Source organism: Schistocerca americana, chromosome 4, assembly GCF_021461395.2.
Source record: "Schistocerca americana isolate TAMUIC-IGC-003095 chromosome 4, iqSchAmer2.1, whole genome shotgun sequence".
NCBI classification, from domain to species: domain Eukaryota; kingdom Metazoa; phylum Arthropoda; class Insecta; order Orthoptera; family Acrididae; genus Schistocerca; species Schistocerca americana.
Window position 1 is genome coordinate 724,091,375 of NC_060122.1, and position 27,552 is coordinate 724,118,926.

Here is a 27,552-nt window from a genome sequence, read left to right on the forward strand (position 1 = left end):
ACCATATTTAAGCTTAAATTCATCCATTTTGTATGTAATGTTTTGAGGACTGCAACTACATGGAATAATTTCTAATGATTCAGTGACTTTTCACTGTTAAGTAACTAGCACAATGCATTTAGACAGCTGTTTATATTCGCATGTGAAAGTGTTATGCTGTGATGTGTTGTCACCGTGTGCTGTGTGCCAGACAACTAAATTCCCAACAAAAATGATTGTGTTTCAGCACGTAATCTCATTGGCACACACACCAAATAGACTTATTTGCACTTCGAAAAAATGTAATGTACATGTAAATGGAACGCACCTGCGATGGCAACATGCTGCCAAGATGTGTCGTGCTAATTAAATATTAGTAAAGAGTGACTGAAGCAGTGGAAATTATTTCATAAACTTCTACCACACAATTTTATAAAGCACTTGATGCCATAGGCTAAGGCAGAAGTGTTAAATAAAAGATAATAATTGTTACAAACTACTTCGTATAAAATTTCTTGGCTGCTGTTTTTGTTTCATTTTAAGATACTATTAGGCTTACTTTCTCTCAGACCTTGTTTAGTGACAGAGTAATGAACACAAATATAATAATGAAAGGATACTGTACAACTACTCCCTTCTGTTGATAGAAACCCTGCAGTAAGTTTCCTTGTTCAACTTCCTTTTGCAGTACACTCCAAGGTCTCCATAGGAAAAGGTGCAGCTCTCTGATAGAAACTCCCCAGAAGGCCTGTAGTGTGTAAGGAACTTGACTTGATATCACACACTGCAAATCTGCAACAGACAGACCATAAGATTTAACAATGTAACAAAAAGTAAGTGCTACTAAAACAAGTGATGTTTTTCAGATCTATCTTCCTGTACAAACTTTATGCTCAAGATCATTGTAGTTTTATAATCTTATCATTCAATGAATATTTTTTTATGTTATGGGATTTTCATGTAAATACTGCCATAACAATGTGTTATCTACGGTATAAGTTTATAAACTCTCTCTCTCTCTCTCTCTCTCTCTCTCTCTCTCTCTCTCTCTCTCTCTCTCTCCCCCCCTCTCTCTCTGAAAACAGATGGACAGGACTCAGATTTTAGCATACAGCCTCCATTTAAACAATGTTTAATAGAAAGTAATCAGAAACTGCCAGTTCATCTTCGCCAAAGCAGTTATAATCCCATTAGTATGCAGTATCAGTTATCTTTATTACACCAGATCATTCTGGGACTCGGAAATAAAGTTGATGAAGTACTCATTTGTATAGATGAAATGAATTCATCTAACCAAATTGACATAATCTGCCTCTCTGAACATCAAGTGAACACTGGTATAGATATGTTAGACATTTCAGGATTTAAGCTAGCTTCCTACTTCTGCAGAGTAGATATGGATGGAGGACGAATTGCCACATTTATTGAAAACTGCCATAAATTCAAGAACATTGACATTAATAAATTCTGTTTAGAGCAGCATCTAGAAACATGTGCAACAGAAGTAGAGTTCCATAACAGATTCTATATAATAGTAACTATTTACCGAGCACCTGCAGGAAATTATAATCTATTCATAAATCATCTAGAAGCTCTTTTGGGTTATTTAACAGGAAGAAACAAAGAAATTTTGAATGCTGGTGACTTTAATACAGATTTTCTAATGCAATCTTCCAGTAAACATTTACTGCAGTTAGTAATGTTGTCTTTCAATCTAACTCACACTGTCAACTTTCCAACTAGGATCACTAAATCCTCACGGACAGCGATTGATAACATTTTTATAGACAAATCAAAGGAACAAAATCATATCATAAAACCTGTAATAAATGGACTATCAGATCATGACATGCAGCTCCTTGTTTTAGATGTAAATTCTATGCAGATTATCAATACTGCTAAATCTGAGTACAGGGGGGGTAGTCAATCAAACAAAAATTTAGTGTTTTAGAAAACTGCTCAAAGATATGAACTGGAAAGATGTTTGTAGTGCTCATGACATGAATGAAAAATATAACACATTCATGAACAATGTCAGTACCATGTTTGAAAACTGTTTTCCTCTAAAAATTACTCAAATTAAACAGAAGTCTATAATAGAACCATGGATTACACAAGGAATAAAGATTACCTGTAAGACAAAAAGGAAAATGTATCTGTCGACCAAGAATAGCTCCAATACTGATGATTTAGCTAAATACAAGGAATACTGTAAAATATTTAAAAAAGTAATTCAGACATCTAAACAAATGCACTACGAGAAGAAGACAGCAATGTCATGGAACAAAATAAAAACAATATGGGATACAGTGAAAGAAGAGACTGGTAGAACCAGAAAGGAACAGGAGCAAATTGCACTAAGGGTAGATGACACATTAGTAACCGATGGGCATAGTGTGGCAAATCTAGTTAACAAGTTACTGATAGAATGGGATTGTCAGGATCAGTAAATAATGCCCTTGAATATCTGAAACTAGCCTTTACAAACAGCTTCAGGTACATGAATATGTCACTCACTTCACCAAAAGAAATAACTTCCATAATAAAATCTTTAAAAACAAAGCATTCTAGCGGTTGCGATGAAATATCAAGAAAGTTAATTAAGGCATGTTCTTGTGAGCATAGTGCAATTCTAAGTTAATTGTGTAACCAGTCAATTATAACTGGGACATTTCCTGATTGACTAAAATATGCAGATGTTAAGCCTCTATTCAAGAAAGGGAATAAAGAGACGCCATCGAACTACAGACCAATTTCACTTTTGCCAGCATTCTCAAAAATTTTAGAAAAAAGAATGTACAGGCAGCTTCTCAACCATCTGACCACAAATAACATATCATCAAGAACACAGTTTGGATTTCTGAAGGGTTCTGATATCAAGAAGGCTATTTACACTTACACCTGCAAATCTGTATTTGCAGTACGAGTGTTAGCTGACATAGGCGACATAGAAACGAAAAAGCTTGCATGCTTTGCCTACTTTCGTTCCATAATGTCATATGGTATAATATTTTGGGGTAACTCTTCAAGTCAAACAAGTTTTCAGAGTCCAAAAGCAAGTAATACGTATTATTTGTGGAGTAAATTCACGGACGTCTTGTAGAAACCTCTTCAAAGAACTGGGTATACTGTTTACTTCTTAATGAAATTTGTCCTAAATAATATACCGGTATCCCTTTTTCCAACAAACAGCTCAGTTCATACATATAACACCAGGAACAAAAATGATATGCACAAGGACTTAAAAGCACTTACTTTAGTTCAAAACAGGGTCCACAACTCAGGAACACTAATCTTCAATAATTTGCCAGCAAACATAAAAAATTTATGTTACAAATGAAGATCTTTTTAAAAGGAGCCTGAAAGATTAGTGGCCAACTCCTACTCCATTGATGAATTTTTTAACAGAAAGAAATGATGTATTGTATATACTCATACTATTAGTATTGTTAATTCAGCTTAAAAAAAAAAAAGAAAGAAAGAAAGAAATTGACATGCTCCATATCCATGAGGATCTCCTCAGTGCAGATCTATGGAACGAAAAATTAATCCATAATATGATCAACATGCTTGTGTTGTCATGTTAACCTCAAATGGAAGCTGTTATATGCGTGGGAGCTGAGCAGGATGTATTTTTATTAATTTGCTGATTTCAGTTGCTTAAGCCTAAAATTGTATGAACCTACATCGACAGGCCTTGCTCCTATGAATGTGATGTCTGTTGCCGTAGTTATGACATTTCCAGAGAGAGGTTCTTATCCTTTGTTTTTTTCTCAATACACCCTCTACAATCTTTCAAAGTTCATACCAACATTTCTGGGACACCGTGTGTGTGTGTGTGTGTGTGTGTGTGTGTGTGTGTGTGTGTGTGTGTGTGTGTGTGAGAGAGAGAGAGAGAGAGAGAGAGAGAGAGAGAGAGAGAGAGATGATATTTGATTTTGTAAGTGGCCTGTTTGAAATGAAATAAACTTCAGTGCCTTCAAATTTTAGTGAAAAGACTGCACTTACCTGCCCAGCTTGACACATGCAATTGTGTTACCATCCACAACTATAAGCTTCACTTAAATGTGAAGCCATTTACTCATTCATACTAAATCACTGTAAGAAATATTTCCCGAATATCCACCTAACATTGCAATATCTTTTTAAGGTGTGAGCTGGACTTGTATCTTCTCCCTCTCAGCATGCATCTTTTAATTTTTCAGAAATAGTTATTGTGAAAATAGGTTGTAGTGAGTGACCCACCTTAAACAGTTATATTGAAACCTCAAGATGAGTTTATCATTGGCAAGTAATGATTGTAGATCACTGATTGATTATTCTCTATGTTTGTGAAATGCATACTGCTGTCACTGCCACTTTTGACAGATGCCATTTACTTATGATACATCATATATATTCTGTGCAGTCACATTAATGTGAGCCCCTGTGAAAAGCCTGAAGATCCACCTTTTACAATGCGGACCACTGCAACGTGCAAGAAGAGTGTCAGTGAGGTTCTGGAAGGGCAACATTTGTTGAACGGCTGTTGAGAACACACTGTTGGTAGCCCCTTGGTGCATCAGGGTTGTCAGTTGATCAACAGTTTCACGTCTATTCACCTGCATACATCTTCACAGCCTTCGTCCAGCCCTGTCTTGTATGGCCCGTGGTCGCCACAGTTGGCTCGGTGCTGGTTTTGGACGGCACCATTTTGCCATGCATGGTATACTTTAAACACTGCGGCACGTGGTGGACTTAGACGTTGTGGGAATGCTTACACCCTTGGCCCGAAAGCCAATGATCATCTTATCTTTTGGACGTCAGATAAATCGCTCAGTTTCCGCATTACGACAACGACTGCACTGTTATCCACGTCCCTGCGAGACGGTTCAAATAACCCCCCCCTCCCCCTCCCACCCCCATTGCTAATGCTGCCACCTGCCAAGTATGAGTGGTTATTGAACATTGACGCCAAATATACGCGATTGTCGCATTAATGTGACTGGATCGTGTATAAAGCGCTGAATGCGATCCATTTATGTCCTGCGCCCTGTCTCGACTGGAAAGGCAATGTTCGGCGGCGGCGGCGCGAAGCCGGCTGGAGACCACGTGCGAGCGCTGGGCCGCTTTCACTAGCTGTGACCCACTGCAGCCGTTATGCAAGAGCTGCCGGCCGCCGCGCCGTGCCGGTCCAGGGAGGCTGCGAACGCCGACGCCGCCCTCAGCTGTTCTTCAAGCAGTGTTCGTATGAGGTGTCACATCATGACGTATTCCTACGTGTTGCGTGTGCAGCTGCCAGCTCAAGACGGTTCGACTGAAATGCTGCCTGCATTAGGGTTGCCAGCTCCAAAAACAGAAAAGCCGGACTCAGCGTCATATTTAGTCCAACATTAGCCCAAAAATCCGGACTACATATTTTCAACAGAAATAGATTCATTCTGATATTTCAATCGTTTACTAATAATAAACTACAGTCATTTGTTTACGAGATCAACCTTAAACGTGCTTCAACTAGAAACAACAATCAGTAAACAGTATTATAATCTGACAATGATAGCAATTGAGTGCTGAAGTATTACTTTGAGAATGTCATCTCTTTTAAAAAATTACAGATATTTCAAAACGATTTTCTTGCGTGAATGTGAGCTCTTTTCTAAAGAAAATGTTTTTGTTGTCTATGAAAAATGTAATAAAACATGTATGACTATGAATTCATATCAACGATATCACAGAAATCAGCCTATGGCTGGAACGAATTTTCAAATGTTTATAATAAAACGAAAGCAAGCAGCAAAGCTCCTCTCAGCAAACTGTACCCTCTTCTCCATCAAGGACGCATTTTATGTATGTCTGTCTGTCTGTCTCTGTAGTAAAATTGCTTTGATTTATAATTTAATGTGTTAAAAACTGGTTATAGTTATGTTTCGTTTGAAAGGGAATGTACTCCCTGCAATTATTAAGTGGTACATGATTTATGATTTTTGTAATATTTGTTTCAGAAAAACTAGCTTGAACCGTGAGCTCAACTGATAATGATAAAGAGACGCAATGTGCCGAATGCAGTTCGCGTGCAGCCATTGATTCAATACTGCTATAAGCAATCGGCGTCACCGAGATTATCTGCGGATCATTAAACAGTGACTTGCAGTCATTTTTAGCAAGAACAGTTTCCGGGAGAGATGTCCATTGTGTCTCCGAACTGAGAATCTGCTGCTCTCAGATTTGGCAGATACAGGCACAACAGAATTGATGGTGGTATTAAATTACTACTGCTCGTAAATAGTAAAAACTGAAGTTTGTTTTGAAATCATTGCATTCTTTGTACAGCCCGTTGCTCTATTGTCCAGTGAGAAGGAAACAAAATTCATTTTCTAACTTAATTTTTACAAATTCTGTCATTTCATTCAAATACTGGAGCAAAATAACGCGTCAGTTCTCAGGCTTGCTAATTGCTCAGTCTTCTTCGTAAGACAATCTTACGTCAAAATAGACAGAAAGTTCTCCATGAAACAAAATAAACAGCTATCTGTTCTTCTAGGACGGAAAAATGGAAGATATTTATAAAATTTAGTTATTTTAATTAGACTTATAAAGAATTAAAACTCTTAGTTAAGCACGTGCTTCTCATTTGAACCCACTTTATCAATATTTTTTGTTTTGGAAACCATTTCAAGACACTCTTGACAAGTTAACCTTAAATTATACAACAACAACATCATCCCTGTGACTAACAGTTTACAGTTAATTGCGTTTATGAAAGATCACCCTTTCGTCGTTCGCATTAAGTCCTAATGGCTTATGCCTTACCTTGGAACGGGCCTTAGCTGTACATTCTCTACTTCATCGTTAAGAGGTCTAATTATCGTAACAAGCTGGGGCGGATATGTCCGGCTAATATCGGTCACCTGGCACCTCGCAACCCCAAGCCTGAATAGTTCCCCACGTCACTATCATGGGTAAATGAAATGGTCGATCAGAGTTTCAGTAAGTAGGGATGATTATCAGGTATCAGTCCGAAGGAGGCGGTATTTCCGAAACGGTCAAGGCTGAATTGTATGTCTGTTTTGATAGTTTATCGTGAGCGGAGTAATTGCATCACAAAAGCTTCGTGGGAACTACTGAGCTACACACACCATTGATATCTAAGGTGAGCCGGCCGGAGTGGCCGAGCGGTTCTAGGCGCTTCAGTCTGGAACCGCGCGACTGCTACGGTCGCAGGTTCGAATCCTGTCTCGGGCATGGATGTGTGTGATGTCCTTAGATTAGTTAGGTTTAAGTAGTTCTAAGTTCTAGGGGACTGATGACCTCAGATGTTAAGTCCCATAGTGCTCAGAGCCATTTGATATCTAAGGTGAGCATCACAATGTAATGCAACAGCTTTCCATCCAAATGAAGAGTCATCACTTCAGCGAACCCTGCAGCATAAGGTGGTCCTAAATACACGGAAAATGGTACCTGTTCAAATGACGGCGGGTCAACAGTAAAAACATCAATTTGCTGCTTGGCAGTATCTGAACAGGATACTTCTTGCTGACTGTGGCTGGAGTGAAAGTCGATAAAAGTCTAACACATGTACTGAAAGAATATAAGGTGTTAAGGTCAGCATTTTTTGTGGATTTTGGGCGTCTAACAAGTGCCCTGACTATTACTGCCCCACGCTAATGTGGTTGGGGAATATGTGACATTTTGACAAGGGAACCTCCCCACCGCACCCCCCTCAGATTTAGTTATAAGTTGGCACAGTGGATAGGCCTTGAAAAACTGAACACAGATCAATCGAGAAAACAGGAAAGTGTGTGGAACTATGAAAAAATAAGTAAAATATACTATTTGAGTAGTCCATACTCAAGACAGGCAACATCAAGGATAGCGCGATCCCAGGAGTGCAGTGGTTCCGTGGTTAGCGTGAGCAGCTGCGGAACGAGAGGTCCTTGGTTCAAGTCCTGCCTCCAGTGAAAAGTTTAATATTTTATTTTCAGTTTATGTGACAAACTCTTATGTTTTCATCACTTTTTTGGGAATGATTATCACATCCACAAGAAAACCTAAATCGGGCAAGGTAGAAGAATCTTTCTACCCATTTGCGAAGTGTACAAGTTAGGTGAGTCGACAACATATTCCTGTCATGTGACGCACATGCCTTCACCAGTGTCGTATAGAATATATCAGACGTGTTTTCCTGTGGAGGAATCGGTTGACCTATGACCTTGCGATCAAATGTTTTCGGTTCCCATTGGAGACGCACGTCCTTTCGTCTACTAATCGCACGGTTTTGCGGTGCGGTCGCAAAACACAGACACTAAACTTATTACAGTGAACAGAGATTTCAATGAACGAACGGACAGATCATAACTTTGCGAAAATAAGAAATTAAAATTTTAACTCGAGGGCAGACTTGAACCGTTGACCTTTCATTCCACAGCTGCTCACGCTAACCACGGGACCACGGCGCTCGTGAACTCAGATTGTCCTAGATGTTGCCTATCTTGCGCATAGACAACTCAGTTTGTTTATTTTGCTTATTTTTTCATAGTTCCATACAACTTCTTCCTGTTTTCTCGATTGATTTGTGTTCAGTTTTTCAAGGCCTATCCACTGTGCCAACTTATAATTAAATCTGAGGGGGGTGCGATGGGGAGGTTCCCTTGTGAGAAACATTGAAGTGTACCGTAACTCATTCAGTCCGAAGATCACATTTATTTTCAACCAAGTACTTTGCAACCTGGCAAATGTTAAGATTACTTTCTCAGGCCCAGACTCTACTGATACTAACCCAATATGTGCCCGACATAAATGATCCTCGAGTTTGCTGTGCGCATCCTCCGCTATGCAGCCATCTACAGTCCTGGAGAGCATGTTTGCTACACATACTGCAACCTAGGGCTGCTCTGAATATTAGCAGACGCTCTCAGTTTGAGAGAAATTTCACGGAGCTTTCTCTGAATCATTCTCAACAATAAGTGAACTGAATAACATTTCAACCATGACTGGGTTATATCCGTCGACACAATGGAGTAATTCCAAATGAATATCAAAGGATCCATCCATCGAAGTGGCAGAACGTGATATGAGCAAATTAAGTACAGGGTGTCCCACTCGAGAGAGGCCCCACAAACATGTATAGCAATTCCGCTGAAATTGCACCGAGCAATTTGAGACGTTTGACAGGGCAATACTGCGCTCCACGTCATCATATGGCGTGTGTCGCTGTGAAACAATATTCGAAGTCTTTAAGTGTAATGTAAGGAAATGTATGTTTGTGGGGCGTCTTTGGAGTGAAATACCCTGTACGTTCAGTGAAGGCGAGGGGGCTTTCGTGAACAAATTTCGTTGTTTCGCCAATTACAGTCAGTCCGTCGAGTGTATGTTTGTGCAGCGATGTGTGTATGCTTAAGTCGTGCTGAGATCTGTTGCATTCCTGGAAGTAGAACAAGAAATGTCTGATCTGCAGGAGAGAAAAGCAGTGGCGTATCAACAACCATACTTTTTTTTAGCGGATAGGGGACGCAAGGAAATATAATTACCAATTTCTTGTAATGTGAATTAGACATCTTTCAGCAAGACCGTTAAGCAAATATGTGTGACGATAGTGTGGGGAGTAAATACTGGTTTAAGTTTAGTGCCATTAATTTTGAAAGAGACTTCACTAATGGGAAGACATTAGTTCTAATTTTCTCTTAGATAGCTTACTGGGAGTGTTTCAGATTTACTGTACACCGAAATAACATTCGACCATCGATGAACCTCTCAATAACAACATTTTACAAACACTGCATTGCATCTTAATGGAAAAAGGAAAACCGTAAGTTCTGTGAAAATCATAAAGGCTTTTATTTTTAGATTCCAAAAAAATTTCCGACTGTACAGTAGAACTCAATTAAACGAACCCAAGTACCCGAATCACCAATTATTTGGATCGCTTTGAGGAAAAAGAAATTTGTCCTATATGTTGGTAGTATTGTTAGAAAGCTATTGCAGTAAACAGCACACTGTGAATTTCTTTATCGCTCTAATCAATCCGCAACGAATGTATTAAAAGGAAAAAAAATCAGTACACGATACTTGTGTTCGTGGTGCCCCTCATTCAGTTTAGTCTACATCAGCCTGTGACGTGACCTTAACGTGTATGTTAGCGGGCATTGCATGACATCCTGGTATTCTATATAATGCGTGATGGTTTTAGGCGAACTATCTCGGTCGGGCACACAGTTTTAATCTGCCAGGAAGTTTCATATGAAATATAAGTTTTTAGTGAAAATTTTACATACTTTTCCTGTACTATATATAATGACCAGTATCATTTACGCGAAGTTTTAAAAGGCAAGAGATGAGAAGCCTTTATTAATTAATACGCATTTGAAACTGAAAGAATGGCAGTTCCATCTTGTTTCACGATTTAAAGAAGAATGCGAACAGAACACTTTTACCGGTAAAACACAAATCAGAACCGGCATGACCTACTTGTTGCAGCCGGGAAGGCTAGAGTGACATTTTTGCATTGCACTTAATTTTCTTTTTGACACAAAGGCACCTCATATTTAGGCATTTCGTGTTGCACGTAGACCCGACGAATCCTTGGTCACTTCCTGTGGAGTGACAAGCAGCTGCAGATCGGAGAAGTGGTCAGGAACGTCTTCAATCCTCATTAAATTCTTTGTACATAAGGTAGTGGTGTCTGATTTTGCACAGAGCTGCTTCAAAATTCATTCTGCAGTTCCACGTCGGTAAAAGTCGTCTTCTGTCACCTTCATAACAACTGCCAACTGACTGTCCTTCGTCGACGTCGGGAATCAGAACTCTTACAGTGGCAGCCAAAGGCGCAGCAGGATATTTTTATTTTTCCTATTGAATCTCAAGGTTCAATTTCGATTCCGTTTTATTGTGGATAGTTTCCTCTACATTGAAGCAAACATTGCACAATTTCGTCGCCGTCATCGTTTTTAGGAGAATGTCCACCAATGGCATGAACGCTTCGGCCACACTTGACATTTGCCAGCACTGCAGGTTTCTTTTAAGCAGACGCAACATACATCAGAAAAACAAGCATTTTTCGGTAACGACAGAAATGGAAGGCTCTTCGATACCCATGGCCTCATCACTGTTTTGGTTTTCTCCATCATGGATTGCATTCTCGTCTTTGTCTGCTGCAGGGATCTACGCCCCTTGCATTCATTCATTTCGTCTTCCTTTCTGGTGTTGTGTTGTTTGTACGCTATTTTTTCCAGCTCTTCCTCAGTCCCTGCGTCTTGTAAAAGATCGTCAGGCAGGGACAACATCGAGATACCTACTCTACCTTTGCAGCCGACGAACAGAGCTTCATACGGTGACCTCTGAATCCCAGAATGAAAAGCTCTGTTTTTCGTTAAGTTGGACGAACCGCAGTCCATTACGCAAGCAGATAGTTTTTTCATCTTGCATTCAAGCACACAGCATATTTTTAATGTCCTGAGTTACTCTTTCGACGCTCCCCTGACTTTGTGAGTGGCGCGGCTTACCATGGACGAGCAATGTGGGCCAATACCGCTTTAGGCTGCTTACCACACTGTTTGCAAATTCTCTGCCTTTGTCCGACTGTACAACCGTTGGAGCACCAAGCAACAAATGTATCGATGAAGTTGCAGGCTACTTCTTCAGCTCTCTGATTTCAGAGCCCTGAGAGCTACAAACTTAGTGAGATGCTCTTGGTAGACCATTATAACCTTTTTATAGACCATTATAAACTATCAGCATGGACTGAAAATCGCTGAGATCCACCTGAAAACGGGAAATGAATTCCGAAAAAACCACTGGCTTGACCGCAAACACCTTTAACACCTTTTTGCTTTTTCTGGCAAGGCTCACAAAGGTAAATGTACAGCTCAGTATCATGATGGGTAACGTTCTTACACTTGGATGAAAGTTCTTCCAACATCCTGTCTCGCCCTCCATGACCAGTAGCCAGATGGGCCTTATTGCGTATGTCAAATAACTCTCCGCGTCCGCGACGTAAAATTAAATAGCACCCGTACCTCCTTTAACAGGATAGATCAACTTATTCTCGACCATCATTACGTCATAGTGTTTCGGCAGCCAATAGTCCCGTCGTTCCTTCTTCACCGTCATCTTAGTCTTTTTCGCATCGTTGACTAAGTCTTTAGTTTTGTTTGTGCGTGTGTTCTAATTTACTGTGCGGCCTATGTCTTCTAGAAGGAGACGCGTTGTGTTATCGTTTGCAAACAAAATAAAAGTCCTTGAACCTTTAGACAAAGGTGTGAGTCGTAAGCAGTTAGCTGAGACGTTTAACATGGAAAAACAATTTCAGACACAATAAAAATGGGAGTTCATCGGGAAAGACATAAAACAAGGAGCCTGAAGAGGCCGTATTAAAACTTTGTTTGCATTAGAGAGCATTGGGAAACCCTCTTAAAGGGCCGACTGTTTGCGAAAAGCCAAAAATGTTAGCTAAGAAAATCTAGTGTCTTCATTTAAAGCGAGCAATGGCTGGCTACGGAATTTCAAGGCAAGGCACGGTTTCGTGAGCTGGATTTACGTGGTGAAAAACTATCAGCAGCCCCTAAACAGCAAAAATTGTATTGAAAAATTCGAAATTGAAGCAGAATTTTATGACCCTGAATTTTTATACAACGCAGATGAGATAGGCCTTATTTGAAGCTTCTAAAAGAAACTAGTGCTCCTGGCCTTAAGGTAAGTGAAGACCGTGTTATCATGCTGCAATGTGCTGACTCTACGGGAAACCACATTTTCTTTCTGTTGATACGAAAAAATCATTTTCCAGAATCAACCAAAGGCCTGGATGACTGCTACTTTGTCTTGCGAATGGTACGATACAATACTTAAACCTGAAAATGGACATTTCAATTAACTCCTGTCGCCGAACGTAACTAGTTTGTAGCAGCCAATAGGTCAATCTGTTATCGAAACTACGAAGCAGCATTATAGAAGATAACTGTTCTGGAAGGCTTTTGCAAGATGGAAATGAAGAAGGCATTGTGGCTCATCACCAGAAACTGAATTTAAAGACTGCGCTTTCAGAGTGGCGGAAAGCATTCAATCTGGCGGAGACAACAACATTAAAAAAAGCTTGGAATAAATTGAAAGGCATTTCAACCAAAGACAAGGCGCAAAAGGACGAAGATTAAAAGAAGAAGCGTAAAAACAGAAGAAGGACATACCATCCTTTTGAAAATTCCTGGACGTTCTAATATAGGCGAGTGGCTTGCTTGTGATTCTTCAGACCCTGGATTCCAAATTATCTGTAATGATGAGATCACTCAAAAAAACTGATGGCCAGGAAGATGACATTGTAACCGAACCAGTTGTGGGAACGTCAAATGGAGAGGCGTTTGCGTGCATTGGCACCGCGCGATCACGGATGGAGCGGCAGCCTAAGTGAACATACACAGCTGCTCACCGTCGAGTGGCAGCGAGACTTGGCTGCTGCACGAAAACAGTTGAAGGCAAAAAAACAGAATGACCGATACGTCCAAGAACTGACAATGTATTTAAGCACAGTACTGTACAAAAATGTAACAACATTGTTTTTTAGTCTTTAAATTAATATTACAGTAGTATGTAAACAAAAATTTAGCTTTTTTCTAATAAATGATCGGCTTTCATGATTTATCCAACTATCGAGATATTTGAATAATCCGCATTTGGTCCGATCCCGAATCGTCCGTGTCGTTGGAGTTCTACTGAAGCTTTCTTTTCCAGATTTCTGGAAATAAATTCTTTAATTGCAATCATAAGATTAATCTTGTCATCCCTGTCTTGATGAACACTAAGGAGGAGTATCTGGGTTAGTCTCGACTGTGTCATTTATGATCTGAGGCAAGTTTTAAGTAGTCGAAGGCTCAGAGGATGCCTACGATCCTGGAACTATCAATTACAATGATCAGGAGAATAACTTCCTGAAATAGTGCTTTAACTCCACCACGTGCAGCAGTAAGTTGTCTTCCAATGGAGGCTACTTTATATGGTTGTACACCAGTCGTAATGGATCGCAGCATTTCGAGCTGTGCATGAAGTCTGTCGAGTTTAAAGTATTCGCAGTAAGGAATTGTTTTGCAGGACGTAACAAGTATCACTTCCAGATGGCCTGTCGCTTTATATCTTCATGGTTGAACCTACGATCAGTGTAACCAAGAAATAGATCAAGCATTTCAAACAGATCTTTCTTAAATCTTCGTGTCCACGAGACAATTCTTCGTGAACAGACGAAATTTCTGTATATGTTTCAATCTCGCTGTCATGTTTCGTGCCCTTGATAAATTTGGGTCCTTTAGATTTAGGTCCTTAGAATAAGCTTTGGCTTTCTCTAGTAGAAGATCAAACGCTTCCGTAATCATTAGCTTCGCAGGAGACAGTTTTAGAAGATATATAGACCGTTTCACTCTGGCTGTATTAAAGTTTGGATTCTGCAGAGATCAGCCAGTTTTTTTGCAGACGTCAAACACTTCAATAACGAATGTTATGCAGAAAGTAGTCTAAAATTTTTCGAGCTGCTTCGCGTAGTGTACCCGCATAACTGACTATCTTACGTCTCTAATTGAGCTCAGGGCATTCAGTACTTCGTTCACTGTTTTCTGGACCCAGTCATAATTTTCGCTGCAATGTTTGAAAGATTTCACGCTTACAGCTCATCGAATCTGATACACTGGTATCAAACAGTGAACTTCAGGATTTGGACTCGACACCAGATGGCAGCACATATGCCTACACGTTTTTTCGTTTTTGTGAATTCAAGAATTATATGTGAGACTTATTTCACTGTTACTAAGGCAATGTACAATGCACCACAGCTTTTTGAAACTTCCTGTTGTGCAAGATCCAAACAATAGTAACTGCAGTTGATGTAACAGCTCTTTGACCGGTCTGTGAGAAGGATTTCGTTCACACCGTTGTTTTGCCATGATGCATCAGCTGCACTATTGCAGCAATGGGCGCATAGAAACTCCATTGCTAGTGGGAGTTAGGGGACTGATGACCTCAGATGTTAAGTCCCATAGTGCGTAGAGCCATTTGCTAGAGACAGTCTTAGAAGGATGTCAAGAATGGTAGTTGCCAACGTTTGTGCCCTGAAGCGGAGTGTGTAAACCCTGATTTTTTTTGTTTTTTACTTCGATCTTCCTAGGGTCGCAGTAATGTACACAAAGAGTGAACTGCTCCTTGCCAGCGACGTCTGTCTTTGAACCTGCCGTAATTCTGTAAAACAGAGAACTTTGTATTTACCGCACTGTGTGTCATGTAACCCATAATTTCCAGTATTTCGTTATGTACCGTTGGCGCCTATCAAGCGTCGCGGCACTTCAGCCAGATGTTCATATCTGATGCAACGTTCTTCCTTTACAGAAAAGTATCATGATGTTTGAGGCCGCCCGAAAGCGGCCCAGTCTAACGCGCTGCTTCCCTAGAGGGAAGGCGTGCCGGTCCCCGGCACCGCCCGGCGGATTAGTGTCGAGGTCCGGTGTGCTGACCATCCTGTGGATGGTTTTTAAGGCGGTTTTCCATCTAACGCGGTGAATGCGGGCTCGTTCGCCTTTTTCTGCCTCAGTTACACTGCATTGGCGATTGCTGCACAAACACCGTTTCCACATACACTGTAATTATTCTACCACACAAACATTGGTGTTGCACTTGTCTGGTATGAGACGTTCCCGGGCGGGGGGGTCCACTGGGGGCCGAACCGCACAATAACCCTGGGTTCGGTGTGGGGGCGGCGGTGGGGTGGGTGGGTGGACTGCTGAGTCCTGTTGTGAACCACTGAGGGCTAAGGCGGGACGAAGCCTCTCTGTCGTTTCTAGGTCCCCAGTTTAATACATACGTACATCATGATGTTTCTATGACCATCATTTCGTTTCCTGTTCTGTCCAAGAACCTGAGTAAGCTGATAATTAGTAGCAAAGCGGTTGTATATTTCTCCCGATGGTCAGCGGATGTCGCGTGCGCAGGCCGACCACACGTGTACTGTTTTCATGCTGCTGAATAATTTTGACAGGCTCTCGATGAAAAAGGATCTTGACTTTTAATTTGAACTTTTCTGTAGCTTTTTTTCTATAAATAGAAAGCATCTTTAAGGACAGCAGATTCTTCCTGTGGTCTTCTGTTGGTCACTTGTGGATAGACCTAATGAGGTCACAGCAGAGAACACTGTCACTCTTGTCTTCTTAATGTAGCCACGGATAAGACAACCTATTACGGTTTACAGGAGCTTCTATTCCTTCGTGTAAACTTATGGTACTATGGAAAGAATGTAGTTGGACTTTTTAGAACTTTAAACATTGAAGAATACAACAATCTGATTCCGTTTTGACCAAAAATTGTTGTCAACCACAATCCAAATCGCATATTTGCTGATGTAAAGCGTAATTTTTATCGCTGACTCTGCCTGTAAATCATGTTCATTTCTTATTTGTGGGGGAGGGAGGGGGGCGGGGTCATATCCGAAACAGAGAATGCTGGCTCGTAGAGCTTTGTCTCATCGCGGCCCAACATTATAACACAGCAACAATTCTACCATTATCTATCCGACGTCTGCCGTTCCACAGATTGTTGCATATACTCCGTTTAGTGTGATATCCCTGATGCTATAATGTTATAAAAACGGATAGTGGCATGGTGATTATCAATAAATAAGTTTTTTCGATGTGTCTTGCTTCATTGTGGGATACAGTGTTAGAGAGGGCCGTGTGACAACATCGCAGCACTTCCATCCCCTTCACAAAGCTGTACGTAATAACTTACTTGGCGAATTAAGTATCAGAAAATCTGACCAATTGTTACGGTATGTAGGACTGGATAATCGAGGCATTGAAACTAAATTTTTTTATGCCAGAGATGATAAATTATTAAAAAAGAGGCACAAGTATAAGGAGCGAACCGGTATGCTGGTTAGAGAGCAGATTAGAGCTCCATCACGGTTCAGTTACGGCGAATGAAACCTGACCCACATCTACCGCCCTACCCCAATGAAAGCTACGACAGTAACGGAATGAACAGTGGCTTATAGCTGGGATATTCGTCATGGTAAAAGTGAGAAGGCGTAAACCTTAATTAATACCAATAGGGTGGCCAATAGTAAAATAAGGTGAGAGAAAACGAGTTCGGTAGGTGAGTGTTGAAGATAGGAACAGAACCCATTCTCTCGCAGGAAGCAGAAAAACCAGTTCTTTCGTCAGCAGCTAATATCCAGGGTAAGAAGTCCTTAAGGTCTTGCCTTCATCGGAATGCTACTTCTAAAAAATAAAATAGGATGCGGCAGAAAAAAGACCAGCGTATCTAAACGCAGTCAACGCAGAATTAAGGGAGAATGGTCAAGGCGGGTGGCAGAGAATAAGGAATCTTCATTATTCCGGCCACAGCATTCGGCGGGAGAACCTGCTGCTCAGGTAGTCCTTAATACATGGGAGTCGAGATCACATTCCGTATTCAAGACCATAACATCTGGCGTTTGTTCGTAATGTTGCTCAACAATGGAGGTAGCCGAACTGCAGCCACCTGATGTGACTCCCAGTTGCTTGAAACTCGAAGCAGTTGTCATTCTAGGACGGTTTGAAGTGGAACTGTTCCAAAAATATTACATTCTGTCACTTAACATGCCATCAACGGCCTTCTCGTGCTCAGTGTAGATGAAAAATGCGAGGTTTCTGGACTGGAAGGCGATGCAATGGCAATCTACTCGTATGTAATGACAACATACTCGTATAGCGTAAAGCGCAGCGCTCTAACTAGTGAGACGAGGATACGGTAACATACAAAACAAAGTTTACACGATTCACAGACAGATGGCGCTTTCAACTTCCGTCCACAGCATTAGGTTAACTGAAGATTGTGGTGACATGAAGAGCTTCCGGCCACAAAGTTAAATACAATTAACTTGCTGAATCACAATAAACAGCGGACTCCGTGCGAAGAGAGAAACTTAAGGAAAGAGGAAGGCGTCACTATGGCATACGTGTGACTAGTCCAGTCCGTAGCGAAACATGCCAGTCCACTGACACAGGCAGGTCCACAAACTGTGTTTGGGCTCTAGCGTGGATACAACACAGTACATGAACCTCCAACGTTCGTTGTAGCCATGCTGACAAGATGTCTAGCACCTTGCGTTGCCTGTAGCAGTGCATCTTTCCACAAGCGGCCATGAAATTTAGTTCGATTTTCAAGCGGGAATATATCGTATATACTAGACAGGATATACTGTATGTCTGAGGTAAACAAAGAAATATTACTGAAGAATTGTTTGATTGGTAGTAGTGTAAATGGAATAAAGTGACGCAAGGGTAATGATACACGGCCTCAGAGCTGCTGAATGGCACAGGCTCATGTGAGTACGCTACCTGCAGAGGATGACTGCTTACTTGCTCATTCTCACGGCGAATACGACATTCAGGGCTGACTTCTACAGCATTCAGCACTGTTACGAAAGAAAATGGTGTGGGGAATATTTGTGTTATTGCTTCAGTGTATACGTTCACATCAAAACTAGTGTATGATGACGCTTTCGACAATGGGACTTTGATTAGGTTGTTTCTTTAATTCCTACATAGCAGCTTGCATTGAATTATTATATAACACGTAAATCCCTTAAAACGTCTCGATGCTTACAATGATGGCTGTTTGATATGGAAGCACTTAAGGCCACATAAATAAGTAAAAGGCATTAAATACAGTGTGGTGAAGTAACAATGTGTGGTCTGATGCGAGGTCAGTATGGAGTAAGATCTGCTAACTACTGGTTCCATTCACATATCACTGTCCTACAAGTGCCCCTGTGCGAACCGACCGAAATGCCATGTTGTGAAACGTCCGTTCCCCGAAGACGGACACCGAGCGAGGTGACGCAGTGGTTTAAAGAACTCTATTCTCATTCGAGAGGACAGCAGTTAAAATCCCCGTCTGACCATGCAGATTTAGCAGTCATGTGGTTTCGCTGTTGGCTGGAATGAATGCCTGGAAGGTTCCTTTGATACGTACATGTACGCCTTTTGTCTACAGTGTTAATCGGTTACTTCGCCAGTGTACATCACGTAACACATTTTATGAGGTACGAATTCTCCGCGGGACATGCACTGTAGATAGCATATTTAAGTGGTCGTAACACTGAGACTGAGTTCTAGTCCAGTCGATAGCCAGAAAATCGATGATGACCAGTAGTATTAACATTAGGTTTACAACTTAGCTTTCGCCATTTTGCAGTAGATGGAAGTAGCAGCACGTGGTGGTGCAGGTGGTAGATCGTAAGTGTCATACAATAAGCTTAAGCATTTAATACAACGCCGTCAAAATATCAGACGATTTGTGATTGCATCATACAGTTACTCTCCAGAATTGTTTCAACGCTTCAAGGACGGTGCTTTTGATCTCGAAGAGAGAAGGTTTTCGAAGCTGTTGAAATCGATGGAAACAATCACAGGAGATAGTTGTCGAAAGTAGGTGGATCATGTGAGCGGAGCACTGGAAGACAAATTGCCCAAACACAGCGATAGACATGAAAAGGTGACGTTTCAGCATGACAGTGCTCGACCCTGTGTCGCAAAACCAGTCTTCCCTTCCCACATTGCCCCCTCTGACTAGCACCTTTTTCCATCAGTAACATCCGGCCTGGCTGACCAGCGCCTCCGTTCATAAGAGTAAAAGTAAAATTCAATCGATCCATGGATCTCTTCAAAAGACGTCCAGTTCTCCCGCCACAGGATTTGAATGCCGCCCGAAATATGGGAGAAAGTAGTGGCCAGCGATGGCAAATATTCTGAATCGTAAATTTTTGTAATTTTTTTTACACTGATGCCTCGAACTTCGAGAAAGAACCGCAGAAGCAAAGTTGTGGACATAATAGTAGTAAAATGAAAAGTAAATTGTTTTACTCTTGATTTAGTTTTAGTCACACTATTTTCCTTCAGAATTAAACTCGGAGATCCAAAGTTGATATATTAAACTTAGTATTATCTCTTGACCGTTTGATTGTGCTTTATAAGTAGTACTTACTAACCTAGCAGATTTATTGCAGTTTGGATGCCAGAACTCGTGAAGCTCATACCTGGAACAAAAGAAAGCGTTTCATTGACAGAACAGGATGCTTCCTTATAATCAAACATTATAAATTAGCATGCAAAGTGTGGCAAGGCTCTATTAACTGCTTCATTAACGAAGATTACAGTTTATTGGTATGACCATTTTCGGGCAAATTAGTTCATCTTCAGGTCTAAAATTTGTAGAGTATGATAGCTATCATACTCTACAAATTTTAGATCTAAAGACAGCCATATTTTTATAAGAATTATACCTAAATTTAGTTGGTTAACATGCTGCAGAAACCGCTTTAGAAAAACTTTGTTTCTGACAACTGATTCAGAACACACAAATTCATTCACTAGCAACTGGGTTCGCAAGTTATTAGTTTTGTTATTGTAAGTAAGGTGCTGTACATGCAATAAGGCCAGCGGCTGCTCTCACTTGCGGCCTTTTCCGGTAAACACAGCTCTTCTTCTGGCAGTGTAACTGATGAGATGTCATTAATGTACACAAGAAAAAGCAATGGCCCTAAGATGGATCCTTGTGGGACACCACATGTAATTTCTTCCCATTCTAATGATGACTGATGACTTAATTCACTAGTCCCTTGCACTGACACCCTTTGTTTCCTGTTACGTGTTATGACTTGAACCATTTTGCAGCACTGCCTGTGACACCATAGAATTCTAATTTATTTGAAAGGATGTTGTGGTTCACACAATCGAATGCCTTGACAAATCACAGAAAATACCTGCTGCTTGTAACTTGTTATTTAATGAATTAAGTACATTTTCACCGTCGGTGTAAATAGCCTTCTCGATATCAGAACCTTTCAGAAATCCAAACTGTGTTCTTGATAATATGTTATTTGCGGTCAGATGGTTGAGAAGCTGCCTGTACATTACTTTTTCAAAAATTCTTGAGAATGCTGGCAAAATTGAAATAGGTCTGTAGTTCGATGGTATCTCTTTATCCCATTTCTTGAATAGAGGCTTAACATCTGCATATTTTAGTCAATCAGGAAACGTCCCAGTTGTAATTGACTGGTTACACAAGTAACTTAGAATTGCACTAAACTCACAAGAACACGCCTTAATTAACTTTGTTGATATTTCATTGCAACCACTAGAATGGTTTGTTTTTAAAGATTTTATTATGGAAGTTATTTCTTTTGGTGAAGTGAGTGACATATTCATGTACCTGAAGCTGTTTGTAAAGGCTAGTTTCAGATATTCAAGGGCATTATTTAGTGATCCTGACAATCCCATTCTATCAGTAACTTGTTAACTAGATTTGCCACATTATGCCCATCGGTTACTAATGTGTCATCTACCCTTAGTGCAATTTGATTCTGTTCCTTTCTGGTTCTACCAGTCTCTTCTTTCACTGTATCCCATATTGTTTTTATTTTGTTCCCTGACATTGCTATCTTCTTCTCGTAGTGCATTTGTTTAGATGTCTGAATGACCTTTTTTAATATTTTACAGTATTCCTTGTACTTAGCTATATCGTCAGCATTGGAGCTATTATTGGTCGACATATACATTTTCCTTTTTGTCTTACAAGAAATCTTTATTCCTTGCGTAATCTATGGTTTTAAATGGTTTAATTTGAGTAACTTTTAGAGGAAAATAGTTTTCAAACATTTACCATGTAAATGCATATTTTTTTCAGTTTTCATGGAGTGGCCTTAGAGCTATGTTTTCCTTTACAAGTGCCAAGGACCTTATCGACCATACGCCTCTTGTACGACCCTCTACCACTTCGTTCAAGACCTCCCTCGAGCTTGTGTGTGTGTGTGTGTGTGTGTGTGTGTGTGTGTGTGTGTGTGTGTGTGTGTGTGTGTGTGTTTTTTGTCCATAGTGTAAGTTAGGTAGGTTAACTAGTGTGTAGACTTAGGGACCGATGACCTCTGCAGTTTGGTCCCATAAGACCTTACCACAAATTTTCACTTCTTTCTGTCGAGTGCCCTTTTTGTCCATTTGGTGTTCATTCTAGCTGTGTCCTGGCGGATGTTATTTCGCCATCTGATTCTCTGTCTTCCCCCTTCTTTCTTTCTTTCCAGCTAATGTTCTGCAGAATGATATTGTAGCCAGGCTATCTTCCGTCAGGCTATCTTCCGTCAGGCTATCTTCCGTCAGGCTATCTTCCGTCAGGCTATCTTCCGTCAGGCTATCTTCCGTCAGGCTATCTTCCGTCAGGCTATCTTCCGTCAGGCTATCTTCCGTCAGGCTATCTTCCTATACGGCCTGCCCAGTTGAACCATCTTTAGCACTTCGACGATATTACAGCGTTTGTACAGCTCGATTTTTCCTTCGTCTCTAACCTTCCATTTCATGATATTTTCATCGTACCCAAGTCCAAACATTGTGATTGATATTTTACTTTTAAATATTAATAGTTTTTCTTCATTTTTATTTGTAAATACAAGTGCTCTTTTCCTTAAAATTTTGCTAAAACTAAAAAGTTTTGTTCGCTGTGGCAGATATTTCTTTAGCTGTTTTAATATCTGGTGTTTAAAAGGACTCCTTAAGTACCTGAAGCGTTCGTATGTCTTAAAGTGACTTCATCTACAGCGAATGGTGTATCACTTCAAATTTTTTACTTATGCCCAGATATTCTTCATTAACACGTAACCCCTTTTTTGCATCATTCTGATTAATTTCTTTCTAAAATTACTTATTAATGCTAATCATCTGCGTACGCATGTCTTATCATATTCATGCCCTGCAGTTGGATCCCTTGTAGATTAGTTTCAGTAAATTCTCCACGATCTTCTTCCGCCTTAGAGTTAGTAAGAGTATATGATGGACGATATGCTTAATTAGTGTTGTGACTATGCTTAACAAAAACTGAAATAGTTTCTTTCAGAGTGCTTTAGACACATTGAATTTTAGTTCATTCACGTGTAAAGTTTTAATATCTAGTATTTTGCTTTATAATGCCAAAGAAAACACGAAAGGTCGGAAACACTTATATTAATTCAATCATTTGAGAACAAGTGACATTGTTAGTTTACGAATATTGTTGAACGATCCGTTTTTTTCTTATGTTTCGCGTCTTTGGTGTAATACTCTTTATGTAAGACAGTAGGTGTCACATATTTGCTTTCAATACTTTTCCAGGTACTTTTTGATGAAGACAGTGCTAATCCACCTTAGGAGGGCCAATGTTACACGTAAACAATTTTCTTAGGACTTAAAGTTTTTTACTCATATGACAGATTTAAAAATAGTGTAACACTTCGTAGAAAAAGCTGAAAATAAGACCATTGTGGTTTATGATTTACAGATTTAACCAACCACATAACAGCAATAACTCAAAATTACGCCGTCGTCTGTTAGCACTTACTGCAGGGCAACTCTGTTTACTCCAGTGAAGAGCGTCTTACACAACCTCTTCAAATTAACGTTTCAAGTCTATTTATAACCGATATTAGCACTCCCAGAAATAATTTTCACTTTACAGCGGAGTATTTCCAGATTTGAAACTTACTGGCAGATTAAAATTGTGTGCTGGACCGGGATTAACCATGTTTGGAGAGTAGGAAGTACAGCTGTAAAGGCGAGTCATGAGTCGTACCTGGGTAGCTCTGCCGTTACAGCATTTGCCATAGAAAGGCAAAGGTTCATAGTTCGAACTGCGACCTTGTTCCAGCGACTAATTTAATCCAAAGAAAAATGGAGTGTTTTCAATGATAGTTACCCTCCCAATACTCGGCTCTGCCGATTTAGGAAACTTACGGGAAACTGAAATCTGTTGATAGACTTTTGAAGCCCGCCCGTACTGGCCGTGAGTGGAGTGTCTTCGACAGGTGCCGCGACGTCGCGTGACCCGGCTGCGCAGTGTGTGTCACCAGCGCGGCGGCTGCGTGGGCGGCAGGCCTGCCCCTAGTTTCATCACCTGCCGCTTGTCCGCACCACCTGCCCCTCCAGCGCCGTAATGTCAGACTCAAGTTCGCTACGTTCTGTGTACATCGTTTTGCCGTATACAGACTGCTGCATAACACAACATTACTTTTACTTTTGATGCCTCTCTCCCGTTTATTAGGCCCAACCGAATCTTTCTCGGCACTTCACACAGGTGGATCTGATATGAAAAATTTAGTAAATATTAGACTGGCACACGTTGCGCAATAACGTATTAAGTGGAATCTTTATGTGCTTAACAGTTTTTGGATGGCATTTCAATACAAAGCATTTGAACAAAAAATAATACGAATATCTAGAATGCCACGCTGTCATAAGACTTTGTTGTGTCCAATGTACCGCCCCGACAGACTCACCCGAAGTTGGTCAAGACTGAAGGACATTTCTCTACTTCCAAATAACTTGGAAATGGAGGGTCGATTTCAACTGTGGCTCCATTTTCTTTAGGATAGTAAACGTGAAGTATCGTTTTCAACTTCTTCCCTGATGCTTGAGGCATTTGTTGAGTTCTGGACAAAGGCGTAAAATAATTTCCCAGCTACGTTTGGACTGTTCTGAAAATAACCGAACTGGGGTTGCCGATTTATTAATGTGGATGAGAAGACACCACAAGTCAATTTTATCTCCCGTAATTGTGGTCCTTGTTTTCTAAAAATTGAAATTGTCTTTCTTACTGATTGGCCCTTTCCGGTAATGCGAATACTGCTAGTTTTCTAGTCCAAGTGAGTGGAAAACATATACGAAAAGCCGGTAACTTTCAAAGGCAAAGCTTCTGGACGTTGCAGATGGCTGTGGATATCTAAGAATTTTGAAGTACAGAATGGGAAAATTTTGATTCCAATGAAGACGTTATGGGAGCTATTAATGGTTATTCCGCTTACTTTCCAGGACTGTCCTTCGGGAATATAATCTATTCACTGGAATAAAACCTAAGGGGAGAAGCTATGATTTAGTGCACTTTCGGTCAGTGTAACCTGAGAAATTTTCTCCTTGCACACAATTTTAACTGAAATTGTTGTTGTTGTGGTTTTCAGTCCTGAGACTGGTTTGATGCAGCTCTCAATGCTATTATTCTTCATAAAATGCATGTCTTACAAAAATCATCTAATTTCGTTCTGAGCCATTCCTATATTGAACAAAAACAGTTAAGAGAAAGCTGTTGAGAAATTCAAGATGATTATCAACAACTGGCGGCAAGATTGGGTGTTCATCCTCAACATAACGAAATTTCACTGCACAGATGTCTGAAAAAAAATTCATGTATGTAATTTGGTTAAATGATCTACGACCAGCCAGTGGAATCTCTCGCAACTCTCCAGTATCTAGTGTTATCATCCCGAGGATTTCAAGGTTAAACGACAATATAAATTCACAAGAAGATCGATTACAACTCTCTTGTCCGACAGTTTGCCTAGCCTTTATCGACGATATCCGATTCCTACCACCAGCACTAAGAAACAGAGGAGATTCAAAGAAGAGTTAGGTGATTCCTTAAGGGTTTGTTTATCCCCAACTTCTGAATGTTTAAGCAGGAGATGCAAACATGAAAGACTGTGTGTTACATAAAATCTTACTCTTCAAATTCAGATTGCATGTTCCACATAGTCTACAAACATTAATTCCTCTTGCATGCATATCAGTTAATGTGAAATTCGAAGAGATACTGGCCTGCCTCACCTGGAAGACATTTTATAAGACTAATAAATGCTTACGCGAGTACACTTCTGTATACGAGACACAGGCGACAAAATGCCTAGGTTAATTTCTTCTTTCAGTGAACACAAAATGTTATACTTTGTGTAACTTCGTAAATCTTGCATCCGTTGCTCTTAATTGTTTCTAGTTTCACGAAAATTTAGTGTCTTTCGGGTTTTATATCGTTCAAATAATTATATTATTATTATGGAGAAATTTATTCAACTAAGTTATATTACCGCAGGTAATTTCTAAATTGTACTGATAAAGTTTCGTACAATTAAGATTATACTCACATATGTGTGACATTTTCTCGATTGCCCAACACACGACCATTTTCTTCTGAAGAAAATATTCTGAGTTGCTAAAGCTTCTTCATTCTTTAAATATCTATACCGACAAATGGCTCTGAGCATTGTGGGACTTAACATCTGAGGTCATCAGTCCCCTAGAACTTAGAACTACTTAAACCTAACTAACCTAAGGACATCACACACATCCATGCCCGAGGCAGGATTCGAACCTGCGACCGTAGCGGTCGCGCGATTCCAAACTGTAGCGCGTAGAACCGGTCGGCCACATCGGCCGGCTATCTATATCGACATTTCGATACCACCACTGTGGTAATATTCACGAGCACCTTTCTTGATTGAATGAATATTTTGCCGGTTTTTTAAAACTGCTATTTTAAGCCGACACTGATTATGGAGTAAAAGTTTATACACGTCGAGGCAGCTAAGACAGGCCACCACAAACATATCCAGAACAAATATACCGAGGCGCGCTTTCGCCAAGTTATGGCAGACAACGTAGTAAAATTCATGTTCCCCTGCCGACGCTAGTTATCTAAATAAATAAAAGAGTAATATCTTTCAGTTTCAAAATTGCAACAGTTGCTTCAGTGACGCCTTAGGTGCGTCCTGTGTTCTCTGGACGCTCGTATGAAGCAACTACATCAGTTTATATTCAACAATGGTTTCGTAGGTTAATATGGACTTCAAGGGATGCGATCTGTGAGAAATACATACACTGACCTTCTCGGATCTGTTTGTGAACGCAGATGCTGAAATTCTGAATGCTATGTACGTATCCTCTTAAGATCATAGCCATCGACATTAGTGCATCATCTAGCTCTTCCTGGAATTTGCTTACTTCTGAGAATAAGAATGTTTTGTCCGAATAACGCACAGATGAAGCTGCACAGTGAGACAACTCTGGCCAACTATCCACCTAAGGATATCGATGTTTAATTCTACATTACACTGTTGCGTTATTTGCATTAAAAATTTTCGGAACTTCGCAAAGATAGAAAAATACAACAGTAATTCGCCACTGAAATTTACACAATCATGGTCTCCAAACCTTGAAATATTGGCAACCCCGGTTTCCACAGTGCGATTATAGTTGCTGAATTTAAGTGATGCCAAAACATTTACCTATGCTTAGTAAACCCAGAAACGTCGGAATAGAGGTAAGTATAGCGAATAAGTCCGAATCCACAAAATTATGATCGCAAAGAAGCTAGTTTAGTGGCAAAAGGCAGTCCAGTCGGCAGTCAATAACAAATTCGACTATGTCTCTGAATTCTCAGTTACGTACACTTGTAAATGATTGAAACTCAGTAAAGCAGCGACGCGAGTTTCTAGTGGACTGCACCCAGAATTTGAAGTTTCCCTCGTCTTTACGCCCACTGCCACACAAACGGGTGGCCTATAAACCCAGCGGCCTGGTATGAAGTATCCTGATCAGAGCTGCCTCGCAGCGACTGACACACGCGGATTCGTGCCACCCTTCTCTGTATGCAGCAGCCACACCTGCCGCTGAAGGTCGCGTGCCCAGCAGAATGCAGCACTCCCTCTGCCCGCTGCCGAACTCTGTAAAATCCCCTCCTCACTTAACACTGAATTATCGGCCGTGTACCAGAATGGAGTGTTCTTTTCCTAATGCTGGAACGTAA

The 27,552-nt window shown here is 40.5% G+C and overlaps 2 protein-coding genes across 5 annotated transcripts in view; one reads left to right on the top strand and one right to left on the bottom strand.

Moving 5' to 3' along the window:
* The window catches only part of LOC124612731 (tubulin epsilon and delta complex protein 1-like), a 145,550-nt gene extending 141,674 nt beyond the window's left edge, over positions 1-3,876 (top strand). Inside the window, exon 7 of the transcript XR_006979567.1 lies at positions 3,832-3,876. The gene's annotated coding sequence lies outside the window, so the exon portion shown is untranslated. The remainder of the gene's footprint in view (positions 1-3,831) is intronic.
* Positions 1-27,552, bottom strand: part of LOC124612733 (cell growth regulator with RING finger domain protein 1-like) — a 365,374-nt gene that overhangs the window by 7,355 nt on the left and 330,467 nt on the right. For 3 of the 4 annotated variants that reach the window (XM_047141105.1, XM_047141106.1, XM_047141109.1), the window contains 2 exons: positions 19,949-19,996; positions 600-771 (listed from right to left, as the gene is read on the bottom strand). In XM_047141105.1, coding sequence (XP_046997061.1) covers positions 600-771; positions 19,949-19,996 — 220 coding nt within the window. The remainder of the gene's footprint in view (positions 1-599; positions 772-19,948; positions 19,997-27,552) is intronic. The other variant, XM_047141108.1, reaches the window with a different exon arrangement.